The 27921-nt window shown below is 25.5% G+C and overlaps 1 protein-coding gene across 1 annotated transcript in view; it reads right to left on the bottom strand.

Moving 5' to 3' along the window:
• Positions 1-279: 279 nt before the first annotated feature.
• Positions 280-27921, bottom strand: part of beta-PheRS (phenylalanine--tRNA ligase beta subunit) — a 28887-nt gene continuing 1245 nt past the window's right edge. The window contains exons 2-17 of the mRNA XM_067282686.1: positions 25423-25478; positions 24240-24337; positions 20655-20711; positions 17554-17623; positions 16758-16873; positions 14245-14395; positions 13070-13178; positions 12865-12997; positions 9714-9765; positions 9477-9538; positions 6024-6240; positions 2310-2390; positions 2132-2224; positions 1429-1546; positions 614-775; positions 280-525 (exon numbers count right to left, since the gene is read on the bottom strand). Of these exons, the coding sequence (XP_067138787.1) occupies positions 374-525; positions 614-775; positions 1429-1546; positions 2132-2224; positions 2310-2390; positions 6024-6240; positions 9477-9538; positions 9714-9765; positions 12865-12997; positions 13070-13178; positions 14245-14395; positions 16758-16873; positions 17554-17623; positions 20655-20711; positions 24240-24337; positions 25423-25478 (1727 nt within the window). The 3' untranslated portion in view covers positions 280-373. The remainder of the gene's footprint in view (positions 526-613; positions 776-1428; positions 1547-2131; positions 2225-2309; positions 2391-6023; positions 6241-9476; positions 9539-9713; positions 9766-12864; positions 12998-13069; positions 13179-14244; positions 14396-16757; positions 16874-17553; positions 17624-20654; positions 20712-24239; positions 24338-25422; positions 25479-27921) is intronic.

The raw sequence follows: 27921 nt of genomic DNA, 5'->3' as shown, positions 1-27921 counted from the left end.
GGTCATTAGAATCACACTTCAGATATTTCTCTTTGTGATTGTTATTCTTTAGTGAACTTTTTATTTAAAAAGAACCCTATGCCCACAAAAGTATGACATTTATAAACATTACTAATTAAACTAGGCCAAATTGAATCAAAGCACAGGAAATTGAGAAATTATAAATTGTTTCTAATTAATTCACATGTGTATTATTTAAATTTGTTATCAATTAATTAAAGCTTTTGAATTTTGAAATTCAGCTTTTTTGTTAAAAGTTAGTAATAAATTTAAAAAATGTTAATCATTTAATAAATACTTTTATTGAATTTATTTCAGATTCTTACATTCCTTTAGAAAGAATATTCATTTGTATGAATTCTTTTATTTTCTTTTAAAGAAAAACTTCTAAATTAATTTCTAATGCTGAACATGGATGAATTAAATCAAAACTGGTAACAATTTCAGGATGAAGTACACCTAATGAGCCAACAGATTGGCCATTGAAGATAATTTGAGCACAACGACCAGGAAAATACAATGAGTCTGTAACAAGATAATACATATTTAAATAACAAATATTTAACCAAAACAAATTTTATATATACTTAATTATTTAAGAAAATATATTTACCATTATGAGCAGATATATAATATCCTTTATTTTTATCTTCGGTGCATAGAGATACATCTAATATTTGCATAATCCTATCCATTATGCCATGAATTACTTCAAATCCAGGATTTTTGTTATAATATACAGCACAGAGGTGACGTTCATTACGAGCTCCTACATCTGTAATATAAAATTTTTTAGAATAAACTGAATAGCTATTGGTAATTTTTATTTAAAAATTTGTAACTGTTCATCATTCGTACATTGCATTCTGTTCTGTTCAATCTGATCTGAAGTTGTGACATTAGTTCTTAAAACTGTTTAATCCTAATAAAATATTAGGCTCTTAAAAGTGAATAAACATTTTTTTCTTTTTTTCATAAACTGAAATATAAGGAGTTGAATATGTCTCAATAAATGATGCTGCAAGTAGTGCATGTTCATGTTCATATACCGCAAATGTTAATGAGCTCTCTACTGCAAATTTTAGCTCAATTGATTTAAAAGTCAGAGTAAGTTAAATTTAAGAAAAATGTATGTGCCATTGGTATCAAGTTGAAATACCAGTTCATGTTCACATACGCTTAGAACAAGTTTTTATCAGCCCATAATGTTTTAGAAACATGAAGGCATATAAGTAGCAGTCCAGGATATATTAATAAGTTATTATTATGTTATCTCAGTTGTAATCAATTTTGGTAACAATGATTGATCACACTATTAACCAAACAAGGTTATGGTATTAAGTGTGATGTCTGGTCATCAACCCATATCTTGATAATTGATCTTGAATATTTAGAAATATGTATATTAATAATTTAAAATATTCTAACCTTTTGAATTATCTTTTACAACAATATCAGAAATTTCAAACAATTTAACAGGCAGAGGAATTCTTTTATTCGCATGAATAGTCTTTAACAATCCAGGAAGTAGAGTTGTTCGTGCTACCTTTTAAAACAAGATAAAATTATGTTATAGTCAACTAACAAAATTATTATTATCAATTTTAACAGTAAATATAGTCGACTCTGCATAAGTCAACACCCGGATAACTTGACACCGTAGGTTAATTAGTCAGTTTTCTGTGGTCCCGGCTGACTTACATAGGCAATAATGTTATTAAAGTTAAAAAACTCGGTTCACTCGACATCGTTTAACTCGTCACCACTGGATAAATCAACATACTTTTTCTGTTTCACACTTTTTAGAATTCTGATAAGTCGACTTCCCCCCTGAAAAATGAGTTCACACCACACAGCTTATTGTATGGTGTGAACTCATTTTTCAGGGGGGAAGTCGACTTATCAGAATTCTAAAAAGTGTGAAACAGAAAAAGTATGTTGATTTATCCAGTGGTGACGAGTTAAACGATGTCGAGTAAACCAAGTTTTTTAAGGTTAATAACATTAATGCCTATGTAAGTCGGCCGGGACCACAAAAACTGACTACATAACCAACGAGTGTCGAGTTATCCGAGTGTCGACTTATGTGGAGTCGACTGTATTAATAAAAATAGGTAAAGAAATATTAAACCTGAAATTCAATTGCTTTTGGATTGGAAATATGAACAGCTTCAGATAATTCATTTGGTTTCCTTAATTTGTCAGTAATGTCTTCTTTAGAAAGCTGCAAAAAATTTATTAATATTTGTAAATTAGTTTAAGAATCAGTATTAATTTAATCAGTGAACTTAAATAAAAAATTATTATACCAATGAAAATGTTAAAGTTTCTGTAAATCCAGCATGAGCCATTTCCTCACGTAGTTGATCTGATAATTTGTTTAGAGGAAACTAGATGGAAAAAAAACTTAATTTTACATTTCATAATCAGAAAAGAGAGCAAAAAATAAAATTAATATAGGATTAATCACAAAAATAAGCAAACTTTTTCTCACAATAATCTAAAAGTATCAATAGTGTATATATTCATAACATATATAAAGTATCTTTAAAACACGATGCAAGAAATAGTTTATTTCAGAAAATTTTTTCTACTTAAAAATTTTTCAAAATTAATTTTTCATAAACAACTGCATTGTTATTTGTATAGTTTTAAAAAATTAGTAGTTTTGGCGTAAAAAATCATATAAACTGTTCTGTAAGTCTAGTAAAATAATATGTGAATGTTTTTATGAATATACTTGAGAAAAATATAAATTTTTTTACAGGATAAATATAGATTTATTCCATGGAAAATCTTAAATTTATTTCATGAAAACTACAGGTATCCCTTGTACAACATGACACTTCAACATGATTTCACTCTAACACAGTTAGAAAATTGAAGATACCCCCTGTACAACACTATTTCCAGTTTCATTCTAACACAGTTTGAAAATTTGGAAAATTCTTTGTACAAAATTTTACAATTTTTTAAGTACAAACTCTGTTATTCAATATTTTTTCCTTTAAGTAAGCATGAACATTGTCTCAAATTTGCCAATGGATTTTAGAATATTGAAATTTTCAATTTGTTTTGTGCCTTTCATCAGGTTTACTTTAATGAAAACTGATAGTGCAATTTGGTTTTTCCCTGTCCTAGCTTTCCTATCAACCAGGTGTTGTTGTCATTGCTTTCAGACTTTAGCCTTTAAGACTGTCACTGTGTTTTGTTTTTATAGATTAATCTTTGTATTTAGTAAAGTTTATTTAAACATGTTTAAGGTAAGTGTTATTTAATTATCTTTAACTGTAGGTAAGTCATCACTCATAAAAATGATAAACAAAATACAGCAGTATCTCAGTACTCGAACTGTTTCCAACTCAAACAATTCAGCATTGAACACAAATTCTGTAAAAAAAAATTGCTCGGTTGTTGATTGAAGAAACGCAATCTGCAAAAACAAATTTTCGATTAAAAAAATATTTTTATTTTCTCACACAAAAAATTTTTATGGAAAAAAGTTTTAAATCATCTTGTTTACCTTTTTAACAAAAAAAAAATCTGTTTAAATTACAAGCTAAATTATCATCATTGATGTAATGATTTCTTTTTATATTTTACCATAAATATTTTTTCATTCATAAATTTATAATATTTGACAAAAATCACACACAGTTTCTAAAAATCAATACAAATGTTTTTCTTTAATAAACAAAGCACATAAAAATTTGCATGCATGTTATTGTTTACATGCTAAATATAATGATGATAATGGTAATAATAATATAAAAGTATCTCTTTTTAATAATATGAAATAAATAATACAGTAAAATATCAAGCTATTTTGCTTTATTGGTAATTCCTTGCATTATCTGAGTGAAACACTTGGATAATAATATTTTAATTCTTTATCACAATTAATAGTAATATAGTAAATATTACAGTATACCAGAATTATAAGCCAGAATAACAGTTTATAAATGATACCAACAAAGAAAAACACAGAAAAATAATTGAAGAAGATCTTACATTCAAATTACTCTGGCCTGGGTATTTTTTTTCTGGATTAACTTGTAAACAATAATTACATAACTTATGAACGTAGAGTTAATTGTTAATGCACAATTCAGAGTTATTTATAAATAATGTTTTATGCTCATTTTGAAAATTTCCATTATTACTATTGTTTTCTGTCAATACATAAAATTTTTCATCTTTCTATTATTGGCCAATTTTTCAATTATTTTTAGCCAATAAAAAGTAAACTTGAAACTTTTAAGTTATAAACTCCATACTTCAACAAGATGAAAAATTACACCAAATAACTTATTTAACATTGCTTTTTGTCTTGTTTCATAGTTATTTCACAACAGTTTTAAACATATTATTGTAATTTTTATCTTTTTTTTTTTTTTTTGCTCTTTTACATTGGGTTATTTTATTTATTGTTCTTTTGGGATGGCCACCATTGCCTTATGGCATTACCAATGTAATTTTGTAATAAAGAGTAAAGAATAGGTAACTAGTTATGAAATAAGACAAAAAGCAATATTAAATAAGTTATTTGTTGTTTTTCATCTTGTTGATGAAGTATGGATTAAGTAACTAATAAGCAAATAGTTATAAACTAGTTATGGTACTTCAGAAATTCAGCTCTAATCTGCTAGAATGAAGAATTCATTACATAGATGCAGACTACAGCTGAAATTATGAAATTTTCACCGAGGAGTCTCAGCTATGAGAAAGCTGTTAACAGGTACTGGATTAACAAATGATGTTACAAATGTTGGGAAAAGAATCATAATTTAATACACAATGCAACTTTGGTAAGAAGTAATGTCACTGTATGCCATTGTATAATTTTAGTTTAGTATATAGTTTTTAGCATTTCTCTTTTGTTCTTTCTTACTTCTAGAACCTTCTAATCTTAATCTATTCTCCTGGGTGGTGAGGGTCACTTTGTGAAATCACAAGAACAATGATGTTACCTTAGGGCACTTGTGACGAATGTAGGACACTTTTTGGCTGGTCTCCATGGAATAAGAACAAAGAACATAGTGCTGAGTGTTGTCAAGTATCTGAGAGATGAGTGAAACTAAACTGGAGTAAGAAAAGTTTATGAACTTATTGGAGTTACAGCATAATGAATCTTAGATATAAAAAAAAAAAGGAATGCAGAAGCTCAAAGGGAGTCTAAGGAAGTTCAATGTGGCCCCTCACACAAGATAAATAACATTCATACATCCCGGGTATTCTATTCTTTTCTATCAGCCATCTTGCTAACTCTGGTCTATACCCTCTGATCTCTTTTTCCCCTTAGCAAAAGTTAGTTTTTAAGGCTTAGTTATAAGGAAACTCTTGTTGTACCAAGCTTGGATCCTTTGTATACTTTGTGATTTTGTGTAATTGTCACACCAACATTTCAGATTTTGGGTGACAACCTGTTATACTGTTTTAGAGTTGGAATCCATTAGAATCTGTACCTTTTACATGTAAATAAATATTTTTCCTCTACCACCTGCTGTACGTGGTTCCTTGTTTGCTGTATTTGCCCTCATTGGTTAATGGTATTTTCATTCATAACTTTAAAGTAAGAATGTTGTCTTACTTAAAAACTATAGTATACGAAAAGCAAATAATGGTTTGTAATAACAATATATAAATGAAAGTATGTGAACAAGCCATGTTAAATTTAAGACAAATTATAAATATATACTTAATGGTGAATAGTATATAGCAGTTGGTATATTCTGGTACAGAATTACTAGTAAGGATTGCTAAGAAATCAAGTATACATGTCTTATACAAATTAAAATAATATGATAATATTAATATGACTACATATTTATACATATATTTTATACATATTTTTTTTAATTTCAGGAAATCCAAAACTTGGCTATATCTGATAACCTAGTTTCTTTCTCATCAACCTAAGACAACTGTTAGATATATTGCAGTGTTACATATTGCTTGAAACTTTTTAATAATTGAATCTAATAATTAAGAAATCTTATATAACAATTATAAATTAGTCTTACCTGTTGTGCTATTGTTGCAGTTTTTGGAATAGTCATTTTAATGTTGTTATACCCATAAGCAATAGCAATGTCTTCCATTATATCACAAGAGTGTAGAATGTCATGTCTTGTTGGAGGAATTTCAACTAAGATTTGAGGTCTTTGTTTCTTCTTACGTTTTACATGAGATTTCAAACTCATTTTAGTCAACATTTTTGCAATTTCATCTTCATTTAAACTAATAAAGTTTGATATATGAATCAATTTAAAATGATTTTAAAAAATTACTTTTAAACTACATAATCCTAAACAAAAAAGTTAATATTTTATTACAGAAATAAATAAAAGCATAGACAGAAAGCATTACCATTTTATACATTTAGAATTTTTCAAAAAGAAATACAGACTTCTTGTAGAAAAATGTATATATAAAAATCTAAATACAGTAGAGAGTCGTTAATCCGAATCAATTGGGGACAGGGGTTGTTCGGATTAGTGATTTGTTCGGATAACCGATTATGTACGAAAAAATATATTAACCTGTCCGATTTTCAAATTTTTCTCCATCGCGTGTCGCTTCGTGTTAAATTTTCGTCAATTTTAAGCCTAACGAAAATTTTTATAATAATAGTCGTCGAGGCTATTGTATCGTTAAAAATTATTTCTGTATTTTGTACAAACAAAATAAATATATTGAAGAATATAAAAACATGAAAATTATACTTTAGAAGTAAATTTAGTATCAAAAATGTTCGATTCAGCACGACACAGTCCGACTGAAAATCGTTCGGATAACCGGCGATTCGGATTACCGGGGTTAACGACTCTCTACTGTATTGCAGAAGATCATTAAGGTAGGTTCATATTTGATGGGAATGGATTTAAAATGACATAAAATTGACTTATTTATGACATTTCATGAATTACTCAAAATAAATTCTCATTCTCTTTTGATAATTGGAAAAAGAAGGTTTTATCTTTCTTTGCTTCATATCTCATAATTTTTTTGTGCTATTAACAAAGAAAATGCTAAAACAAAAATGTTTATTGATACTTTTATACATTATCTGTATATTTTAAATAATAAATTACCCAAATATATAATGTCAACTTTGATTTAGTACTACTATTTATTTATTCAACTGTAAAATTGACATTAAACCACCTGTGGTGCTAAACTGAAAAATTTCAAACAGTAGAAACAACATACAGTAAAATTGCTAAGTTGAAGTTTAAGGGATAAAAAAATCCTGACTTCAAGTTAAAAAGTTTAATACCCAATTTTTTCAAATTTTTTTTTGTGGCTGTAAATTTCCCATTACACAAAATCCTCATTAGTCCAAAATTCAAGGGATGAAATAATTGCAACTTTGAATTATCAAGTTTCAAATTATCAGAGATTTCTGTACAATATGCCAAATGCCCTGTAACTAATGTAATTTATTAAGCAACAGAACACAGCTATGTATACAGAACTCTATTTTCATTACTTAATAATTAATAATAATGTAAATAAACAGCAGGAAAACAGCACTTCATCTAAACAAACAAGTTAACATACACATATTACAGTTCAAAGAATTTTCACTTCAAATTTCAAAGTTGCCATATTTTAACTAACCTTAATGTGCAAATCTCTATATCTCTGGCCAGGACAAAAGTGCAGTTACAAACTAACAGAATTTCAAACTACCTGAGTTCAAATTAACAAAGATTTCCTGTATTAAGCTATTTCTCAAGGATTCTGTTTGCAAAATAATTGCAAAACTGTATATAGTTTATAGCATTTTTGAGAGCACTGTCAAGGTACTCCTTGTGTCCTAATCAGAAGGCCAGTAACATACTGTATTAGTGAAAGGATATCACTATGATAATTTTCATGCCAAATACTGTATAAACGATGAGAAAAATACACTGAGTTCAGCGTTATATACACATTTGCTTGTCGCAAGTACTTTCGACAAGCAAATGTTTATGTATTCGCCTGACGACAACGGCAATAAGATTCGTCAAAAGTCCTTGTGACAAGCAAATGTGTGTATAACGCTGAACTCAGTGTATTTTCGCATCGTTTAGTGAAAGGATAGCTATACAAGGTTGAAATAGTGTGTGTGATGTGTTAAGCATGGAGCCATAGTGTTTTTTATCTTGATCATCTGTATTGATATGGAACATAAAAGAAAATGAAGATTGTAGACCTATCAAAGAATGGAAAAATATGTTCAAGATAAAAGTACCAACAATTCAACTTAACAAAATCTTATTATATGGAAAAATCTTACAATACTGTGCCTGAGACCTGTAGACAGCTTTGAGTTAACAGAGTTTGACTTAGCAAGGTTTTACTGTATAATGATAAAGTCTATATGCACATTTGAGTTTGAAAGTCACATGATTTGTAATAATATCATTTGAAATGCAAAATCATATATTTGGTTATTTATCTAACCACCTAAAAGGTGTTTGTGGACTAATAAATAAAAATTGTTATGCCCTTCTAATCCAACTGTTCACTAGGTTCAAGAATTACCCAGAAGTAATTTTAATTTCCATGTTTTATTTATATGCATTTCGGATCCAACTTTTTCATCGATCCCTCCTCAGTAACATTTACACAAATATTTTACAGTAGTACTGTCTATGACAAAGACTTTGCCAAGTATTCACAACTATCTAAAACCACTCTAAAATTCTACATAAAACCTTGTTTATTAGTCCAAAAACCCCTTTTAGGTGGTTAGATAAATAATCAATTAAGCCAACTAATATTGCCGAATTTATCATATATTTGGTATTTTACAGATATCAATTTTCTATTTAATATTTATGGAGAAGATCTGTTTAAAGTATTCATCAGCATTTTATGAGTGGTGCTTTTTAGAAGTGTGCTATTTCAAGGTTTCACTACAAATTCAAAATTTAAATAAATATTAATTTAAAACATAAAATATTTAAAATATCCTTTGGGATTATTTTCCTTAATTTTTTCTATTGGTGTATAATACTGTTTGTTCTTCTTATTCTCAAATTTATTAGACATGTAGTTTCTTTCTTTAAAGCATTTTGAGTAAAATATGACTTTTGATAAGTCATATTTTACTCAATATTTTACCACATTTTAAATCAAAAGTACCCAAAGTGTATGTACATTTGTTATTCATTGTTTTAAAGTATAAATATTTGTGAAAACATAATTAAACAGAGAAAAAGTTTTTTTTCTCTTTTCCATTCTGACAAAGTAGGACCTAACATTTATTCTTAAATCTTTGTAAAAATGGTATCATCATCAATATCAATTTTGCTTAATGGTAACTTTTAGTGATCAAATGTTTACTTCTATCAGGTAATAAAGTAAATTTAGTGATAACAATATTCTCTCAAGAAGAAGATTATCAAAGAATATGCATAACATTCTTCCAACATTAGTCACACATTTTTTTAATACAATTCCACATTTATTTTTTTAACACTTACTTAATTCCAACAAATCTATTCACTGCATCCATAGTTACAGAATCTTGTCTATAGTGTAATTCCTGTAAAATTATAAAATAAAAATATAACATTTATAAACTTTAAGGAATAAACTTTTAATTTCATAAAAAATAAATTCAATTTTATGTAAATAAAATATAATATTAATTCTACATTATTTAATAAAATCTTTAAAACTTTAACTAAATAAAACTTAAACTAAAGATTATTTCTTACTGGATAACGAGTTTCAGTACCATCTGAATTCACAACCAAAGCCTCTTCAATCCTATCAAAACATAATATAAAATATAAAATTAAAGTAATTAAATACTTTAATTTTAATCATTCTCATTCAGATTGATACATTTTTCAGCATATAAAAAAGAAAAGAAAAACAAAAACGTGCATTACTCAATTTTGCATTAATTTTTCACAGAACTTCAGCAAATATTTATTTTGTTTCGTTTCCATCCATATTTACACCATATGCTATGCATGTTCTTGAAATGTCTAATTTTGCTTTAACTCTTTAAGCTTTGAAAATTTCTCCTTTCTATGTATCTGGAGATGAAACTGTTTTTAGCCCTCTTGTTATGAGGAGATTTTAAACAGCAAAACTATTCAAAAAACTTTTCCTTCAACCAATTTCATCTTGAATAGATTAAAGAAATTTTGGTCAATTTCATGTTTAAAGAGTTAAAACAATGGTAAAACAGAGCAATCTTCCTAATGTTTTGACAAGTTTAAAAATATACATATATTACTGAAAATGCTGAATATTTCACCATTAATTATAACAAACTCAAAGAGTATTCCAAAGTAAACCACCCATCATGGCACTCATGATCTAAAAGTCAACATTTAAAGTAAGAAAACACTAATAATTTTCATTTAGAATATGGGTACTTAGCACACTCTATCCTTTTTTGGTTGAAAATATATATAAGAATGCATAAGTATTTTACTTTCTGTGCATTTTTCCTTTTATTTTAAGTTCATTTCAATTAATAAATATGGTCTAGATTAATATTTTCTAAAATAAAAAGAAAATAAATTCACATTGTGTAGTAGTGACTATTTTCTCATTCCAGCTTGTCTAGAACAAGAAATTTGCTAAGTTGAAAAGTTTAGAGAGTCCTTCATGCAATTCTGGCTTTCACAGATCTTACTGTAGTAAATTAAACTCTACTTTTAAAAATAATTTTTAATAACTTTTATTAGCATTTTCATAATTGACTCACATTTTCAGATTTTTTGTCATTATTAAAAAACTTTCACTTCGATTGACCTCCAGTTGAACAAACTTCAAATGGAATTGAAGGATTTTTAACAATGATAAGATCCAAAAATAAGAATCAATCTCAAAAATGTTAACCAATGTTATTAAAAAAGAACTTCTAGAAGTATGAGATTTAATTTACTATGTTAAGTTTGAACAACAGAAATGAGAGAAAGGTCAATAAAATTTTAACTGTAAATAAAATTAAACATATTTCTCCTGTTTGTTGAAAATTTAAAGAAATGAATACATTCATTAAATGCCATTATTTTAAAGAAATTATTTTTCATGTTATTAAATAGTTAACATTATACTTATAAAATTCTTCTTCTATCATGAGTATTATTTAAATGTTAATTCTTTTTCAACAAACTTAAGCACAAACACCTTTTTTATTTATCTTTTTCTTCAAAATATGAAATTTTAAATAAATTAATTGATTTAAATGAAATATTTCAATCTTATGTATTTCTGATAATCAAGTATAAATAGACTGAAAAACATTAATTTCTTTTAACAAGTTAATATTTATTATTATTGTTTGAAATCTTTCTTATTTCATTTTCATTTTATAATTTAAATGCAATTTTGACCAATTTATTGATTGCTTATTAATTATGTCAGTGAACACTATTATAAAACTTTGATGAATTATTATAAATAATTTAAGAAGTTTGCAGTTATGAAGTTTTACTTATAATAAGAATTTACTCCATAATTATCTATATAAATAAAAATGTAAATGTTCATTTGTTCAAAATCTTAAATCTCCAAAAGTTCTTCACCGATTGCTTTAAAATTTTGACACAATGTTGCATTTGAATACATGCATATTTTTATATACCTACTATTATATAGATATGACACGAAATCCCCCCGTGGGAGAGAGGGGACCATGGATAACTCAGCTTCTATTATACTATTTTAAATGCGGTTTTTTGCGTTTTTGATTGCGTTTTAATAGAGTAGGTCATAAGAATGTACACTAAGAAGGGATTTTTCAAAATTCCTCCCGTGGGGGAGAGGGAAAGGATTAAGGCTTATCCTAAAAAACTCAGCTTCTACTGTACTATTTTAGATGCAACTTTTTATTTTTAACTGCATTTTAGTAGGGTACCACATTTACTAGGGTATCATGTGGGGATGAAAGAAGTGTATTCCTTAACAATGGAAGTGTTAAGAGAAAGCGACGAGCAAGATTTACAAGTGCAGATGCGGTATTTTGCATTTTTGCAGGAAATCAAACATATTTTTAGACCCATCTAAAAATTCTCTAATTAGTCTGGAAACAGAGAAACCTAATTCTTGCATTCTGTGAAAACGGGTAAGATTGGCTATAATGTAATAATCTTAATCTTCACTATCGTTACTTTTTGCCCAAGCAACGCCGAGCTTATCTGCTAGTTATTACAATAAGAAGAGAGAGAGAGAAGAAAAAGAAAATGCAAATTTTTATATAACTGTTTAGAAAAAATAATTTGACACTCACTTCTTATCAATAAATAATAAAACTCAATATATTTTACTTTTAAAAAATTTACTGATAATTTAAGTAATATCATTAAAAAAACAAATCGAAATAGTTGGACTATGTTTTACTATTAGCACCAATATTTTATTATAGTAAACAAAGAAAATATTTTAATATTGTTAAATAAACTTTTTCTTATCAGAAAACTCATTTTTTTTAAATTTTTTATTAATTGTTGATTAATCTAAATAAATTTAATAGTTCAAAATTAAAAATTTTCTCTTCTAGGGAAATCATTTTTATTTGAAAATAGTATACAACAGAAGTTTTATCCTGAGCCACTTTATAACAGTAATTTCAACAAAATGTATACTATTATTTTGTCCAATTTATTAGCAAGTTGACATTTTTATAGTCCATGTGCATAAATACCATCATTTTATAAGAGAATGCTAATGCTATAATCATTAAAAGTGTAATAAAAACTCACTCTATAATTTGAAATAAATGATTACATTATCAGTGCCCACAGAACAGACTTCAATAAATAAATACATAAATTATTAACATACTCTGCATTCAATGGTATATATTATAATCTTTATATTAATGTAAATAAAAACTTAACAACTTACGTGAAAGGTTCATCGCAGTACTGACTAAACATACATACAAGAACATCTAAAACTATTTTAGCTTTCTGTAGATCTACAGCTGTACATTCAATGAATACGTTTCGAGTATTTAAGGTTATTTTTGAAGTATTTCCTAAAAATTCCATATTAAAAATATTTTAATTAAAAGAAATAAAATTTCTCATATTTGAAAATAAAAACTAACCATTGATAATTGGAGGCATAGAAAGTACAACATTATTCTGATCATAAATAATTGGATATACAGGTTTATCTCTAATAATGTGCAAATAATGTCTTAAATGACTGTCAGTCTGAAAAGTAATTATTAAATATTAACAAAACATATTGAAAAAATTCTGTAAAAAAATAGTAATAATAATAATAACAACAATCAAGTTTCTAAATTAGAAAGCTACTAATGCTGTACTAAACTGTAATCCTTGTTTGCATGTATTAAAAGTTTATGTCTCACTATAAATTAAAATATTTATTATTATAATGATGATGATGGATCACAGAAAATATGAAAACACGTGAAAAAGAAAAAAAAACAAAAGTTAGATTGCAAGCATTAAGTTCTCTTTAAATTAACAACATACCTAATTGTATAATAGTCCCTAATCAAATATTATTAATAAAAATAAAGGAACATAAAAGAGATATTGTTGTAAGCAAGTTGTTAGTCCATTACAGAATAGCATTCTGTTAAATTTATAAAAGAAAGCAAATACATGCCTAAGTCTTTACAGAAATACTATGCCATAATCTAGTAAATAAAGCTTCTTATCTGCAATTTATTTGATGTACTTTTTATTTATATTACATATGCTATCAGTTAATAAAATGTTTGTTTTATTTATATTTTATGTTCTATTACTAAGTTTTATGTGCTATTATATTATATTTCTTATATTTCATTGTTCTGGAATTTCTATTTGAAAAAACTTTATAATAATGGTAAAAATACACTGAATTTATAGAATTCATTTATTTTATATATTTTTAAATAACAACCACCTGCTTTAAATTCTATTATATTTCCTAGTATGATATAAAAGACACTACTCACAAGAAAAGATACCATGCTATATAATTAAGATAGTTATTGGTAAATGAAATTTTAAGAAAATGTAATTTGTAAATAAAAAATATATATTGAAATTATCTGTGTATTTTAATTTTATACTTTTAAAACTTACATATATTTTTCAATGTATATTACAAATACGTTGAAAAATATATGTAAAAGTTTTAAAAGTATAAAATTAAAATACATAAATAATTTCATTATATATTTTTAATTTTAATTAATTAAAGTACATATATTTATATATTTAATATTACTAATAATAATACACTTAATAATAAAATACTTACTGAATACAATTCCATTAATTCTGTTGCAGAAAAGGCTTTATTTTGATTTAAAGGAACAAATTTAATTTCGGAGGGAGGCTTGGCATCATAAATAAATGGACCTTCTATTGTATCTAAATCATGAGTTCCAATTGCAACAAGGCTACGTTTCCTAAAAAGATAATTATGAATCTTTACACAAATACAAATAAATTTGATTTACCCTATTCTCTTTTTAACAGTCTATGGACTAGTTATTAAAAAGCTGCATCTCATCACAATGTGTAGTCTGCATATAAGGGTGGACTATATGCAAAAAAATTAAACTGAATCAAGAATTCTTTTTGATACCGATAATACCAATAACTGTTTTATTTGAAATCACTTTTAAATTAACATACATTTCTTGAAAACAATCAGAATTTCAGCCATCAAATTCATCAAGATTATTGTTTGATTGTAATGAATCTACTGACCATGAATCCTCTTTGCCAGTAGCCCCATCTTGCATCTCTCTTCATGCTTATTAAGAGTAGATCCTTATTAAAAATTTTATTTCAGCATTTTGGACCTCACCATACAACAGCAATTATAGTTATCTAGTAACAAATATTTCTCAAAAATAAATTCCAATTGATTGAAAAATACTCAAATCTCACAAAAAATAAATATTACCCATAATCTCTCATTATCATATCAAAAATCCTTCAAATTGTAAAAAATCCCACAAAGTGGCAATTGATTACATGCTAATGAGATCAAGTCCCTTAAGGATTTTCTGTTGCTGTTTCTGGAAAATTGAGTTATTTCATCATCAATAATTGGTCTCACCATATAGTCTGTAAACAATATTCAAGGAGAAATACATAAAATTTTGAAATGAAAAGCATGTATAACACTGCACATAATATTGATAAGAGCAGACTATTGCAATGGGATTTATCTTGTATATCAATATTCAAGAGAAAACTTAAAAATTCAATTTGATGAAATTAAGTACTTATAAATCCTCTTTTTCAAAAATAAATAAATATTAATAAGATATTAAACCAATTAATCATTATTATATAATTTATTAGAGAAATATTTTTGACTTGAGTTTTGTAATCATAAAATAATGAAACTGGTGAATCTGAAAACATTAACTTATTAAAAAACTTTTTATTTCAAATCTTTTAAAATTCTATAAATTATTATCTATATATATAACCCATTGAACGCGTGTCTGTCCGTGTAATGTTATGCCAAAAACAGGCACTAGAAGTGCCCCTATCGTGTATCATATTTCAGACATTTAAATTAACAATATAAATTATTATTATTCATTTGGCCAATAACAATATAAATAATTCAGTATATTTGCAATAGGAATTTATTATTGTCACGGAATGTCTGTAACGTGCACTAGGGGCAAATAACGAAAAAACGTATAGTTTTGAATAGTTTTGAAAATTTTCAAAACTATAAAACATAAAACTTTCATATATTAAGTGCATCAAACATGCCTCATAGTAATTTGTAATGCTGCTAGAATGCCTACTAGGGGGCATCCCGGGCAACTAGTGTATATATAACTGGAATACTAAAAGTAGAATGAAACAGATTAACAAACTAGTAAAATTACAAATAAAACTAGCATATAACATTAATGTCTTTTCTAGATACATTTTACAGAAGAAAAATAATAATAAATAAACTATTTACTAATGAAATAAAAATAAATTTGTTTTATCTAGCAAATATCATAGCACAAAAATGACATCAATCAATAGAATCATGAACACATTTGTTCCCATAATGTTCATTACAAATACTACAGTACAGGTGGTCCTTGACTTTTGGTTGGACATTTGACATTCAGACAACTACTCTATCATACATAATACTTTATACTCTTTCATTACATAATACACTTTAACTGCTATTCAAACACTGAATTCAATCTTTTGTACATTTTCAGCTAATGAAAAAAACTTTCAAGCTATTGTGCAGTAATGCTTGTCAGTTTTGGTTTTAGTAACAGCAAATTCATTTATGAAATTTTTATGATCTGTTTTCTGTTTAGTCTATAATTTTAAATAATGTTTTATGTACAGTAACATATTCACTATAATAAAAAGTAAACTTTTCTAACTTAATAAAACACTTTGGAATTTTCCTTTTAGCCCTGTAGAAATGTAGAAATAGAATTTCTTTATAATATGCAATTTTATGACAAAACATGCAACTTTTAAATATTAAAGTTTTGTACATATTTTTAAGTACACATCACATCAAAAAATCAGGGACTGTTTTACTGCTGTTCCATGTTCAAACTAAAAATAATAATGTTACATCACAGTTAAGCAGAGGCTATTCATTCTTATTTAAATAAATTATAAAAATAAAAATTTTTGATTAGTCTGAATTTGACTCCATAAAATGTCAATATACTCTACAGTAATTTATATTTTGAATAATTTTATTTATATAATTTCAACATAATTTATCTACATGTTTATTGTAAATACAACTGAAATAAAGCCAAGATTTACCTGCACAAATTTTGATGTAATTTATCTTGCAAATCAATAAAACTATTATATCTTTCTTTTGTGAAAGTAATATTTCTCAAAACTGCAGCAACAGCAAAAGGCCTGACTCTAGTTGTCTAAAATAAAATAATGTTATTTGCAATTAATAACTCATTAAAATTAAATTATTATTCTCTATATATTATCATTTCATTAGACTTATATCATTAAATTAAACAGATAAATTATATTGATAATTAACTTTGTTTGCTTTAAAGTGTAATGCAATTATATTTTAAGACCAATATAACTACTGAAAAAAAATTTTTGTTTACTATATAAATCAGTCTGCATTGTTACCTTAAACTTTTAAAATAAGGTCAAAAGTACTTTATTTTCAGAGAAAAATTATTATTTTTTTATTTATCCAAAAATATGTTTTTCTAAAAGTGTACCAGAAAAATGGCTATTGAGTGAAAGACAGACTAAATAGAAGTATCTCTCTAATCAAGATATATTGCCTTCAAATTATCCAAATTTATGTTAATAATTTGAATTAATGGTGTTTTTTAAATACTAATTTAAATACATATGAAAGGAACAATAGTGGATTCAAATTACCCAATAAATCAAATTGATCATATTCAATTGTATTTATAAATGTATTTCATGTGTCTAGATTATCATTATAAATAAATTTATGTTCAATGTCATATTTACAAGATTTTAATTGTCGCTTTAAAGCCAGTAAAAAGTAGCATTGCATGTAAAATTAAGAAATTAAAACTAACCGCAAAGTTAAATTAAAAATCTTTACCTCTGATTTAATTATCAACTGTTGTAAAACCCCAGAAGGTTTCACTCTTCGATAATGTGGAATAGTAGCTCTAAAAATTAAAAACAAAATAAATGAAAATAGTTATACTTGTTGAATATTTATTTATATATTTTTTAATAAACAATTCCAAAATATGAAATATTACTTAATATTTATAAAAATTTTGAACTAAATATCAATTAAATCAAATTGTTTACAAGATTATTTACAATTATGTTATTCAAAAATATTTATATTTAGGTTTACAATTGAAAAATTTATAACAGCATTAGCATAATTAAATTTAATTATTAAATCAAATAGGGATTATTTCCATTCAGAAAAAGGAAACATATGAAAATCTTCACATCCTTTTTTTCATCTCTAAAGTTTTATTCAATTTTATTCTGTAAAGTTTTTGTTTAATTATATATATAGTGAAACTTGCTAATGCAACCAATGAAGGGACCAGCTCAAAGTAGTCATCTTCTGCAGGTGGTCAACATTAACAGGTTTCACTGTATATATAATGAAACAAATGTACAGAATAAAAAAGGCTTCACTGTAATTACTACAATTATTATTATTTTCAAGAGATAGATTAATTTTCTAATCAAGTAATGCCATATTTACAAATTTTAATTTTTTCAACAATGTATTATACAATTCAACGATTATATTTTTAAATTGTGATATCTAAATTTAAAACTTTTACTATGTTGCAAATATTTAAAATTGGTGTTTTTTGATTGAATGTACATATCTTTCAGTAAAATACAACAACAGAAAAATCTGTATAAGATGATTGGAACTGTAATTACCTTATATAGTAGATTTCCAATTAGTCAGATAATGTCAACTATGAGTATCTCAGATAACATGGAATATTTGGTACAAAGTAATTTACGAAATACAAAAAAATCAAAGTTTTAAGAGAATTATCATTAAAAATTCTTCAATTTTTTTAAAATTCACTTTGTCATAAAAAAATTATTAATACAAAAGTCAATTTCTAAAGTGCCTTTCAAGAACCATACATCTCCCAGCCAAAACTTTTAAAACAAACTGTTTTCTTGTTTCTACATTTTCTTGTCTTCATTCACAGAATACTCTTCACAATTAACTCCAGCTAATGCAAAGTCTCAGCTAAGCAGATCTTGGTTAATCAGGAATATACCAAACTGCCAATTTTATTCATTATATTAAATATCTACTTTTTGTGATTTTTATAGTGAGTGAGATTACTATGTTAACTGTATGAAAAGTAACTCTGTCAATAATATATAAAATTTTATATTATCTATCAATTATTATATTTATCCTGTTAAGATGATTATCTTGACTATAAGAATTATTCTGTCCAAGAGTAACTTTTATGCTTTATTTTCAAAAATTACATTTGGAGTATATGTATAATATTATTTTGCATATGAATGAATTTTCAGCCTGATAAATAATTCTTGCCATTTGATCATACCTGTTGTATTTTGAAAAAAAACTTTTCAAACAGATATCATACATCCTGTAATTTCATAAATCATATATCTCAAGTGTCATGTTACTTAAAATTTCATTTATGTTAATTTTTTCTGCTGTTGATTACATTAAGAAATAAATCTTCTAATACAAACTAAGAAATATGATGATTTTTATTAAATGAAAATGCAAAGAAACCCATGAGATAATATTTGTTAAATGCAAATTTATGAAACTCTTGAAAATGTTTTCTATTTTCTCAAGTTTTGTCAGTTTACTTACATCAAATCCAAGAAAACAGAGCATTTGAAAAAAAGAAATTGATTTAAAAAAACTGAAGAAAGCTGTTTAAATAATTAAACAAAAATGTTTTCTTAATAATGTTTTTTTTTAATATATAAAATAAACATTTTAGAACTCAACATTGCTTTTATAATTTTAAGTACTGTACTTCTATACAATGTACTGAATTTATTATGTAAGTAACTTAATTATATAAATTCCCAGTAAGTAAATATAGAGCAGGAAATCAATCTAATATAATGGAGAATAATTAACAACTTTTGTTAATATTAAATTAATTGTACACCCAATTCTGTTTTTACACGATAGATATGTCCAGATAAAATCATGTAAAAAAAGACATGAAGTACTGTACATAGAAAAAAGGGGGATTAGTTCCATATCCTTCAACCCTGTAAAAAATAGTTAAAATAAAATGATTCATACAAAAAAATATTATGAGAGTCTTTATAAAAGCCAAATTAAATTTTTATGTGCATTAATGCACAGTTTATTTCATAAAAACAAAAGACAATTCAAATCTTAAAGTAAAAGTAACATAAATATAAAATTATTGTAGTTCAGGGACTGAAAACTTGTACAAGAAAAGAATATGAATTAATAAACAAAAGTTACATAATCCAATTCTTAAAGTAAATTAAAACAAATTAAAAATCATCACAAATTCATAAACAAAAAATTAAAAACAGTCAAAGTGATGAAAATAACATAGCTCTATTCGCCAAGAAGAGATCGTCGGTTAAATTTGAATTGGTGGCGCATGCGTCTCAGGGACATCGGACAATCGCGGAATGTAATGAAATCGTATTGTGAGAAAAAATAATAAAATAGTTTTATTATTAATTAATAATTTTTCTTGTTGTACTTAAGAAAATATTAAAAATTAAAAAATACAGTACAGTATACTTAAGCTGCTATGAAAATAAATTAGCAAGGGGAATTCCCTAACTATTTTATAAATACAATACAGTACAGTAACAGATAGAAAAAAAATTTCTAAACGATTACAGTTAATAAAAATATTTTTCTTTAAAATTTCAATCAAATAGCTGTTTTTAATCGTGCTAAATCAAATGAAATCATGTAAAAAAAAGACCATATAAAAACAGAATTGGGTGTATTATTCATCAAATTTCTATATTCTTACAGAATATAAATAAAACAATTTTGGATAAGTAAAATCATTATATTATTTTATATTAAATATAAATTTTAAATATGAAATTCATATACAAAAGAACACAGAAATTTTATAAAATATCATTACTGTAAATGAATGTATATTCATCATTAAATGTAAAATTTAAAAGCAATTTACTTACTTTCCTTGAAATATTAAAAGAGCTCTTGCAAGACCTTCTAAGCATAAAAGATCATATCTATAAAATAATGAAATATTTTATAATATATATTTTCAAATTTTATTCTATGAAAAATAAAGGTTATCAATATCATTATTATATTTAAATAATGACATAATTCAATCCATTAAATTAAAATGCCCTCTGAACTCTCTAACAATTTAGGTAATTTTAGGTATAATTTAGTTTAATAATTAAACTTTATTACTAGATATATATATATATATATATATGATTTAATCTCTTCATTACTCATGGAAAAATATTTATAAGGTCATAAAGCATTCAATAGCATAGCTTTATTTATATTACTTACAAGAGAAAGTTGATAATTACAAATGCCACTTTTCAATAAAATGTATATATATATCATTTTATAGAAATTGCCTCCGTGATAAACATACTGAAGATCTTTTTTCTGCAAAATTCTTTTTTTCTGTTAAAAAATTTTAACTTATTTAAATCTCATAACTAATGTAAATACTAATAAGTAGTAGTAATGGCTAAGTTATCTAGTTTGTTGATTCTGTATTTCAAAGTGAATAAGGATGCAGTTTTGCAGCTCATTATGTTTTTCTTTTTTTGTTTCCTCATATATATTTTTTGTGTTTCTCCATTTAAATATCTTTATAGATTGTGCAAATGATTTATATTAATTCATCTGGTAAGTTTTAAACTTCACATAATGGCTGTTTTCTGTCTTAAGCAATGATCTTTTCAATAAATTTTATTACAGCAAATGGATTAATTTGATATCTAATGAAAATAACACCATACATGGATTCTGAAATAAGTTAAAATATTAAGACGAAAACCACACTTACATAAATACTGTATTTTAATTACTTTTAAAAAATTTCCATAAAAATACATCCTTTTTAGCAACACACAATTTTCTTTTAACAATAAACTTGTTTCCTGATAATATTATAAATTTTGACTGTGTGCTTTGATTATCCAGCAATTTTACCTCTCTGCTATCAAAATAAACATTCCTTTCTGACTTTCCAACATCAATGATTCACCCTAACAGCTTCCTGCAAACAATCTTTCAAATTACAGTGAAAAACAGTCATATTTTTTATAAACAACAATAAAAAAGAGTATTTGATTTTAAACTGTATATTTTTTGAAACAAAAGGGGCTACTTCAACTTGTCAAATTTTCTAATATTACACACACACGTGTGTGTAATATTAGAAAATTTGTGTGTAATTTTTGTTAATTAATTATTACACAACTGTTAATTAATTAACAAAAATGTTGGAAACAGCTATTATGTGTAGTTTAAAACTTACTAAATGGATCAATATTAATCATTTACACAATATATAAATATATTTAAGTGGAGAAATGCAAAAAATACACACAGGAAAAAAAAGCATAAAGAACCATAAAATCATGATTTTCTGAACATCAAAATGTACAACCAAGAAACTAAACAACTCGACCATCATCACTTCTTATTAATATTTACATTAATCATGACATTTAAATACAGTAAAATCTGTTTTAGGCTCTTTTATGAAAACAAAGAAAATTTTGCAGAAAAAAAACCTTCAGTACATTTATCAGTGAGGCAATCTCTATAAAATGACATACATTTCATTAAAAAATAGCATTGGTAATTCCAACCTTCCTTTGTTAGGTAAACAAATTCCTAATTCATACAAATGAAGTCCTGTTTATATTTAAAAATGCTTCTTTATTGTTATAGATTGGGTTCATATATTCATTAATTAGCAATTATATCTATTATCTAAATGTTTTTCACTATATACATAAACAAATAATCGGCCTAAAAATAAACAGTTAAGTTGCTTGACTTTAAGTGAAATTTCATTATTTAAATAAAATTAGAAAAAATAAATAAAATAAGAACAAAGTTTTCTTATTCCATTCTTGTTGGGTGTACCTAATAATAATGATGATATGTTAAATGATATGTCTGTAGTTTGAAATATTGTATAAATTTGTACAGTAAAACCCAATTATCTGAGATAATGTGGATCAATGCTACACCTCAAATAGAGCTGATGGCCATGCCATTTAGAATTAAAAATTATGAATATAAAAGATTTATATGATATAGCACTTTTAAACCTCTTTTTAAACATTAGTGAATTTAATCATATATAACAACAACAATTTTTACATCATTTATTATACAGCTAATATACATGCTATAGTTTTAAGAATAAAAGTATGTATTATTGTAGTTACATTTTAATATAAATGATTTGTCTAATAAAAGATAATAGAAATGAATCATTTTGTAACAAATGTTATCATTTTAAACTTTCTTTTATAAACTACAGTATTAGAAAAGAAGTGTATTCACTTGCAAGTTTACCTTGGATAATGCAAAGTCTCATATAATAAGAGTTTTACAGTAATTATTTAACATCTCAAGACAGTTTAAATTTCTTATAACTGCTAAAAACAATATGTGAAACCAAAATCTCATTATTTTCTTCAAATTCACTTTTCATGAATAATAATCATCGTAGTAAAAGAAATACAGCCTTCAAGAAGGTCACAAAGAATGACAGTCATCACCTAGATATGGCTGACCTTGATAACACAAAGCAGCAGTGTGCTGAATACATGCAAGAGTTATGTATTCAGTGCACTGTTAATATTATCTCTGATTCATATTATTTTCTGGAAGCAAACACTATATGAATAAAACAAGAGCACAAAGATTGTATTATTAATCTAGCTTAAAAGTATTAATAATAGTTGTAATTTTAAACAAGCTACCATTTACATTATTACAATCTTAGACTGCATTCACATTGCTGACAAAAACAACCACAGATCCTAAACAATGATGACATATCTTTCATTGTATTCATTCATTGCCAAATGTCATTCATTCATACATTGTTCACTAGTTTTTGCATTACATCATGTGAAATTTACTTTAGGTTTAACATTATTTCATGGATTTCTGCACTTTTAGATAGAGCTCATCTCTGTTCTTAAAATGGATATAATTTTCTTCCAACTGTTGTTTTTTTTTTTTATCAACATCTCTATGGTCTTTTCTGGACATGTCATAGAGTCAAGATGTTTCTTCAACATACAAGTTTAGCTGTTTCTCCATTTTGTTCAAAGAGAATTGTGGGAAGTTTATGTGATCAGCCAATACCATTACAACAATGGCAAATGCTGAATCTTGGCTACTTTTGAACAAAGAAGAACTAAGATGATAATGCAACAATAACGACTAGAGAGAATGTTTTACAGACAAAGATGAATGATAAAAATATCAGTTTTTGTCATTGTCATTCAGTGTAAACACAGCCTTAAAAGGTTATTCATAAAATCAAAAGGATCCCTTCAATCTTCTGTTACTTTTTACATCAGAAGTTAAAATGAACTATTATTAATTTAGGTCTTAATATTTCATCCTGAATATATTTTTACATATAAATATGTACATTATGGCATACAAATATGTAATAAATGTAATTAATTATTACAAGAAAATTAGAATATAATATTTTATTAGCTAAATTTGATATTTTAGTATAAACTAACCTGTTTGCTGGAATTTCAATTCGATAGATTTCTTCTTCAGATGCTTCTAAAGATTTTTCTTCGCCTTGTTCCTTTGAGATCATCTGTTTTTCCGTTGTCTAACCAAATTATTAATTATCATTATTATTATTATTATTAAGGACAAATAGTTATGGGAAAAAATCTAATAAAAGATGATTATCAATATACATTTGTTCAATAATAAATATTATATATATAATTTCTGTAATAAAATCTAAATTAAGAAATGAAAAAATGAAATAAAATACATTTAAAAAAGTAAAGTTCTTATTAAAAAACACAAGTTTTATTAGATTAATTCTTATAATCTTTCATAATTATGTATAAAAATTTCACTAAGAATTGTCTAGTAATTCTAATTAACTAAATTATAAAATCTATTTATATAATAAATATATTAAAACAGAAAATATGTGTTAAACATTCAAAATAATACAGTTTTAAAATTATTAGAATATTTTAATTTAAAAACTGTTCAATGTTAATTGTTTAATTATAAATCGTAGTAAAATAGTTTTTTGTAGCTAAAAACATTCATCATTTATGTATGAAATATATAAATGTCTTCATTGTGTGTTTATGAATAACTTTAATATTCATTTATGTATTTCATAATAAATATATCATAAATCATAAAATTATTTATGAAATGCATAAATCATGATAAATATCTTTAAATATATATTCAGTATTAACATGAACAGAAACAATGAATACTTTTTGTAAAAGTATTTTGTATTTTTAACTTTTTTTTAGCATCGTGCAACAATTAAAGTGTAATGACCTGCAATATAAAAGTATAATGAACAGTTAACATTCAGAAATAAATTATTCATAAGCAAGTTTTAAACTGTTTACAGAAAATTCCAAAACAGATACAGAGTCAATAACTATTCATTACTTCTTTTATGCTTTTATTGATTAAATATAATGTATATGAACAGAATGTGATTTTAGGTAATAACATTTTTTTTAAATAAAATACTGTACTTGAGTTATTTCATTTAGTTTTACTTTACTAATATAACTTAAACTGACATTCCTGGCATGTGAATTTACTAGAATAAATAACTATTATAAAATGAAGAATGTAACTTGAGTTTTCCTATTGGAAATTATAATAATTATGATTTTAAAGTAAATAATAATATTTCAGACTTACTACTTCATCTAATTCCAATCCAAATTCAAAACACAAGTCATTAAATTCTTCTTCAGCTATAATTAAAAATTTAATTCAATACTGTGCAATAATTAATATAATTTTATAGATTATAAACATATTTTTGAAAAACAAATTATTATTAAATAAGATTTTCAGATTTACCAAATCAAAAAATAAAATGTTATTTATAAAACTGAAAAATAATTCTAAAAGACGGCATTTAATACATGGAAATAAAATGTTTCAATTAAAATACTTTCGATTTATTCTTTCTTTCTTTTCTCTTTAAGAATTTCAATACAGCACTTCTAACATCCAAAGATTTCCAATGATGACAACTTTATTTGTTTAATTTATTATTGTAACAGCATTTTGGAAAAATGTATAATTTTGTTCCTTCTTCAGTGCTAATTAATATAAAATAGTTCAGACAATTTGTTTTTAGAGTTCAAATATATCAAGATTGCTTAATTTAAAAACTTGTTAATAGACCTCTCTCCTGTATCGTGTTAAACAAATAATTTTAAACCTTCATAACTTTACACTATTAAATGTTACTTCAATAGTTTTACACAATCTGATATGGGAGAGAGAGTGGTGATGTTTTATTTTTGTAGGATGATAACGCCACATACTATTGAGCCAAATGAAATAAAGAATTTTCAAAAGGCTAAGGACCTGCAAATAACCCAGATTTAAACCCTATCAAAAATTTATGGGCAAAATTGAAAATGCTGGTTGATGAAAGGGTGCCAAGTAATAAAGATGAACTTAAAGAAGCTATTACAATTAGCTCAAGTCAAATAACATCAGAAACCTTCAATGAATTAATTTTGACAGTGCCAAGATGCATAAAAGATGTAAAAAAATCAAGAGAAAAAACAACAAAATATTAACTTCTATTATTTTGCATATGATCCTTTTATTATTATTGTTGTTCAAATGTTCAAATACTTTTTTCCAACTTCCTATATGTTCAGAAATATTTTTCCAGTATTGTTTTATATAAGAATTCTTTTTTGGAAAATGGTTTGGTTTATTCATTTGAAATTAAAGTGATTAACACTTAATAGGTAAATGAAAGATATGTGTACAGTAGACCCCCCTATAACACGGTAGATACGTTCCATGTTATAGGGGGGTCTACTGTATTTTTGTTTTCAGCAATACATTTCTATTTTCTTGTAAAATGAGCTAAAACTAAACAATTTTATTTTCTTATATCATGTTCAAATATTTTTTGCCAAGGGTTGTAGTTTATGTTTATTTGTAGATACAAGCTGGCTTTATTAAGTAATTCACAGATATTTGCTAATTGATTTAAAGAAACAAATTATAAAAAAATATACTGTCTATTTAATAAGATATTTTTAGTTTATAACTTTCCTTTTTAATTGATTATCTATTATTTTAATAATCTTTTTCCTACTTTTACTCCATCCTTTTTTCTGTCCATACTTCCAAGCAAAATCTTTCGGTAGGAAATATATTATGCTTCAAAGTATTTCTTCTGTATGTATTGATAAGTTAATAAGAAAATTTATCTGTTAAACTGTTAAAACTAAATTTTTATGGTAGTAAAAGTTTTGTTTTAAATTATATTTTTCTCTTTAAAAATTAGCACAACTTTATCCCACTTGCTAAGCTTCTAGAGATGGCCACTAATGTCAGCTACTGAAAATTTAAAGCTGTTATTGGAAGTTTAAATTGTGTTGATATATTTTGTAACAAATTCCAGTTTTGATGTAACTAGATCTATCTTCAGCACCTTAGCCATTTAATCAGTCAGTATAATTTTATATCATCATCTCTGAACCCAATTTACAGTTAATTCAAACCAAACAACCTGCCAAATTTAATAAAATTAGTACAGTGTATAAATAGTACCATAATTAATAAATAGTAAATAAGTGATTATTTATTGTGACTTTGTCACAATGCATGGCTGCAATTTTTAATCACATTTTTAATTTGATTTAAAATACAGTAGAGCATCGATTATCCGACTTAATTGGGGACTGGGGTTGGTCGGATAACTGAAAAGTCAGATAACCGAAAAGTATGAAAAAATACATTATTAGTATAGTGTATTAGGCCTGGTTTAAATACTAGCCTCGCCTCTCTTTCATGGTCAAGCCAGTGCTGCTAGCTAAAACATGCAAAAATTTAACAAAAATAATATTAAAGTAGCCAAGACATAACCAAATATTGTAGTGCCACATCACTAGCAGACATTTGAATTTGCTTACTAGAACACGGTCGGTTAACCGATAAGTCGGTTAATCGGGGGTTGGATAATCGATGCTCTACTGTATATGCTGTCCACTTCGTATTTGTAGTGACTTGCCCCTGTACATCATACTTTTCCTTTAACAATAGCTTTGTGTCAATCATCTATCTTACATCTTTCAGGGAAAAATTTTTTAATTGAAATAACACAACTTCCGGTTTGCATCGTAAGTTCATATACAGTGAATCGAGGCTCCTGCCCTAAGG

Source organism: Centruroides vittatus, unplaced genomic scaffold (assembly GCF_030686945.1).
Source record: "Centruroides vittatus isolate TY-2023 unplaced genomic scaffold, ASM3068694v2 contig_964, whole genome shotgun sequence".
In the NCBI taxonomy this organism is placed as follows: Eukaryota; Metazoa; Arthropoda; class Arachnida; order Scorpiones; family Buthidae; genus Centruroides; species Centruroides vittatus.
The sequence above is the reverse complement of the archived record's forward strand: the minus strand, read 5'-3'. Positions and strand labels throughout refer to the sequence as shown.